Source organism: Emiliania huxleyi (genome assembly GCF_000372725.1).
Source record: "Emiliania huxleyi CCMP1516 unplaced genomic scaffold EMIHUscaffold_3672, whole genome shotgun sequence".
Lineage (NCBI taxonomy): Eukaryota > Haptophyta > Isochrysidales > Noelaerhabdaceae > Emiliania > Emiliania huxleyi.
Genome location: NW_005199216.1, coordinates 408 through 1,901, shown reverse-complemented (window position 1 = coordinate 1,901; position 1,494 = coordinate 408). Strand labels below are relative to the sequence as shown.

The 1,494-nt window shown below is 67.5% G+C and overlaps 1 protein-coding gene across 1 annotated transcript; it reads right to left on the bottom strand.

Moving 5' to 3' along the window:
- Nucleotides 1–346: 346 nt before the first annotated feature.
- EMIHUDRAFT_255617 (hypothetical protein) lies at nt 347–1,130 on the bottom strand (the record flags this gene model as incomplete). The annotated part of the gene is made up of 4 exons (XM_005772052.1): nt 347–467; nt 621–669; nt 737–886; nt 956–1,130. 4 exons carry the CDS (start codon nt 1,128–1,130, stop codon nt 347–349), a joined length of 495 nt encoding a protein of 164 aa, XP_005772109.1.
- Between the last annotated feature and the right edge of the window lie 364 nt (nt 1,131–1,494).

The window sequence follows — 1,494 nt, the reverse complement described above, 5'->3', positions numbered from 1 at the left end:
GACATACACATACACATAACGAACCGCACACCGCGGCGCGCGCTCAGCACCGGGCCACCGGCACGCGGCGCCCGCCCCCGCGGCGCCGCGCGCGGCGCGCCCCCTGCGGCCTGCGCCCCCTCTGGCCCTGGGCCGCCCAAACACACACTAACAGTAACACAGCGACAGCGCCGGCCGCGACGCGCGTAGACACCGCACTCTGGGCGGGGGGTCCGGGGACCTGCTAATGCGCCGTCACCCGACAGTCACCCGACCCGACTCTGTGTGGTGTGAAAGGGTCAGTGAAAGCTGAAAGGGTCGTCTCAATGTTCGTGTCCCGCAAGACAGCCTGAGGCGTGCGGCGACACTACCCCTCCGCCGGCGGCGGCTGCGACTCGTCCTCGTCCTCGTCGTCATCGGCCTCCGCCTGTGCTCGCAGCGCCGCCAGCCCGCCGGTCCGATAGTGCGCGCGCCGCATCTCGTCGAACCTGCAGAGGGAGAGGAGGCTGGATCGAGGGCCACGCTCTCTCGCCCGGAGGCTGCGGCGCGGGCTCGACCAGAACAGTCGCACATGCGGGCGCGACGCGGCGCCGAGAATGGTGGGGCTGCGGGCGGTCGACGAGTGTGGCGGGCGGGCGCACTTTTTCTGCTTCTTTCCGGCCACCGGCGAGGTCTCCTCCTCCTCGCCGCCTACGAGTGAGATGGTCGGGCCGTAAGCCCGCGTGCCGCGCACCTCTCGTCCTCCCGCCCGCGCCACCTCCGTCGCGCCGCCGCTCAAGCGCGCTCGCCGATAAGGCGACAGGGTCGTGCATCCCCGCGGTGAGCGTCTTCTCGTGGTAGGCGCCATCTCCTTCGCCGTTGGCGGCTTCAGCAGCGCTGCTGCGGTCGCAACTGCCGCCCTCGTCACCTCCCGGCGCGCCGCCCGACGCGCCGCCGCCGCTGCCGCTGCCGCCAGCGCTGCCTCGCGGGCTTCCACCGTCGAGGCTTAGCTCTGGAGGGGAACCGAGCCCGGCCGGCCCCGGCTGCCCGCCATAATGGTAGGGTGTCTTTGGCTCGTCAATCTTCATCTTGGGGTTGGCGGCGGCGTACTCGGCGTTCGCTTGCAGGTTTGGCTCGTCCCACCTGATGCCCTTCCTGCCAGGCGAGGACATGCTGTCTGGCCAAGTGTCGTAAGCTACGCCTGTGCTAGTGCCAGTGCGCGCCGTCCCGTGCGTTCCCAGTGCACAGGGCGGGCTGCGACAAGGAAAAAAGAAATGCTACCCGCCGCGGCTGTAATCCCGTCGGAGCGAGGGCTGAACAAGTACAGTCTGTTGCGGGCATTAAGAAACCTTACCATTAAGAAACCACGCTGAGCGATTTCCGCAAAAATCTAAGAAAAACGTCGCGCCGCAGGCGCGGCCCTAAGAAAGGGCCCACACACACGAGTGTGAAGAAGAGAGAGAGAACAGGAGCCCCGCTCAAATTTTCTCTTCGCCTGCGGCGCGCGCTCTTGTCATTTGCCCAAGTCTGTGAGGT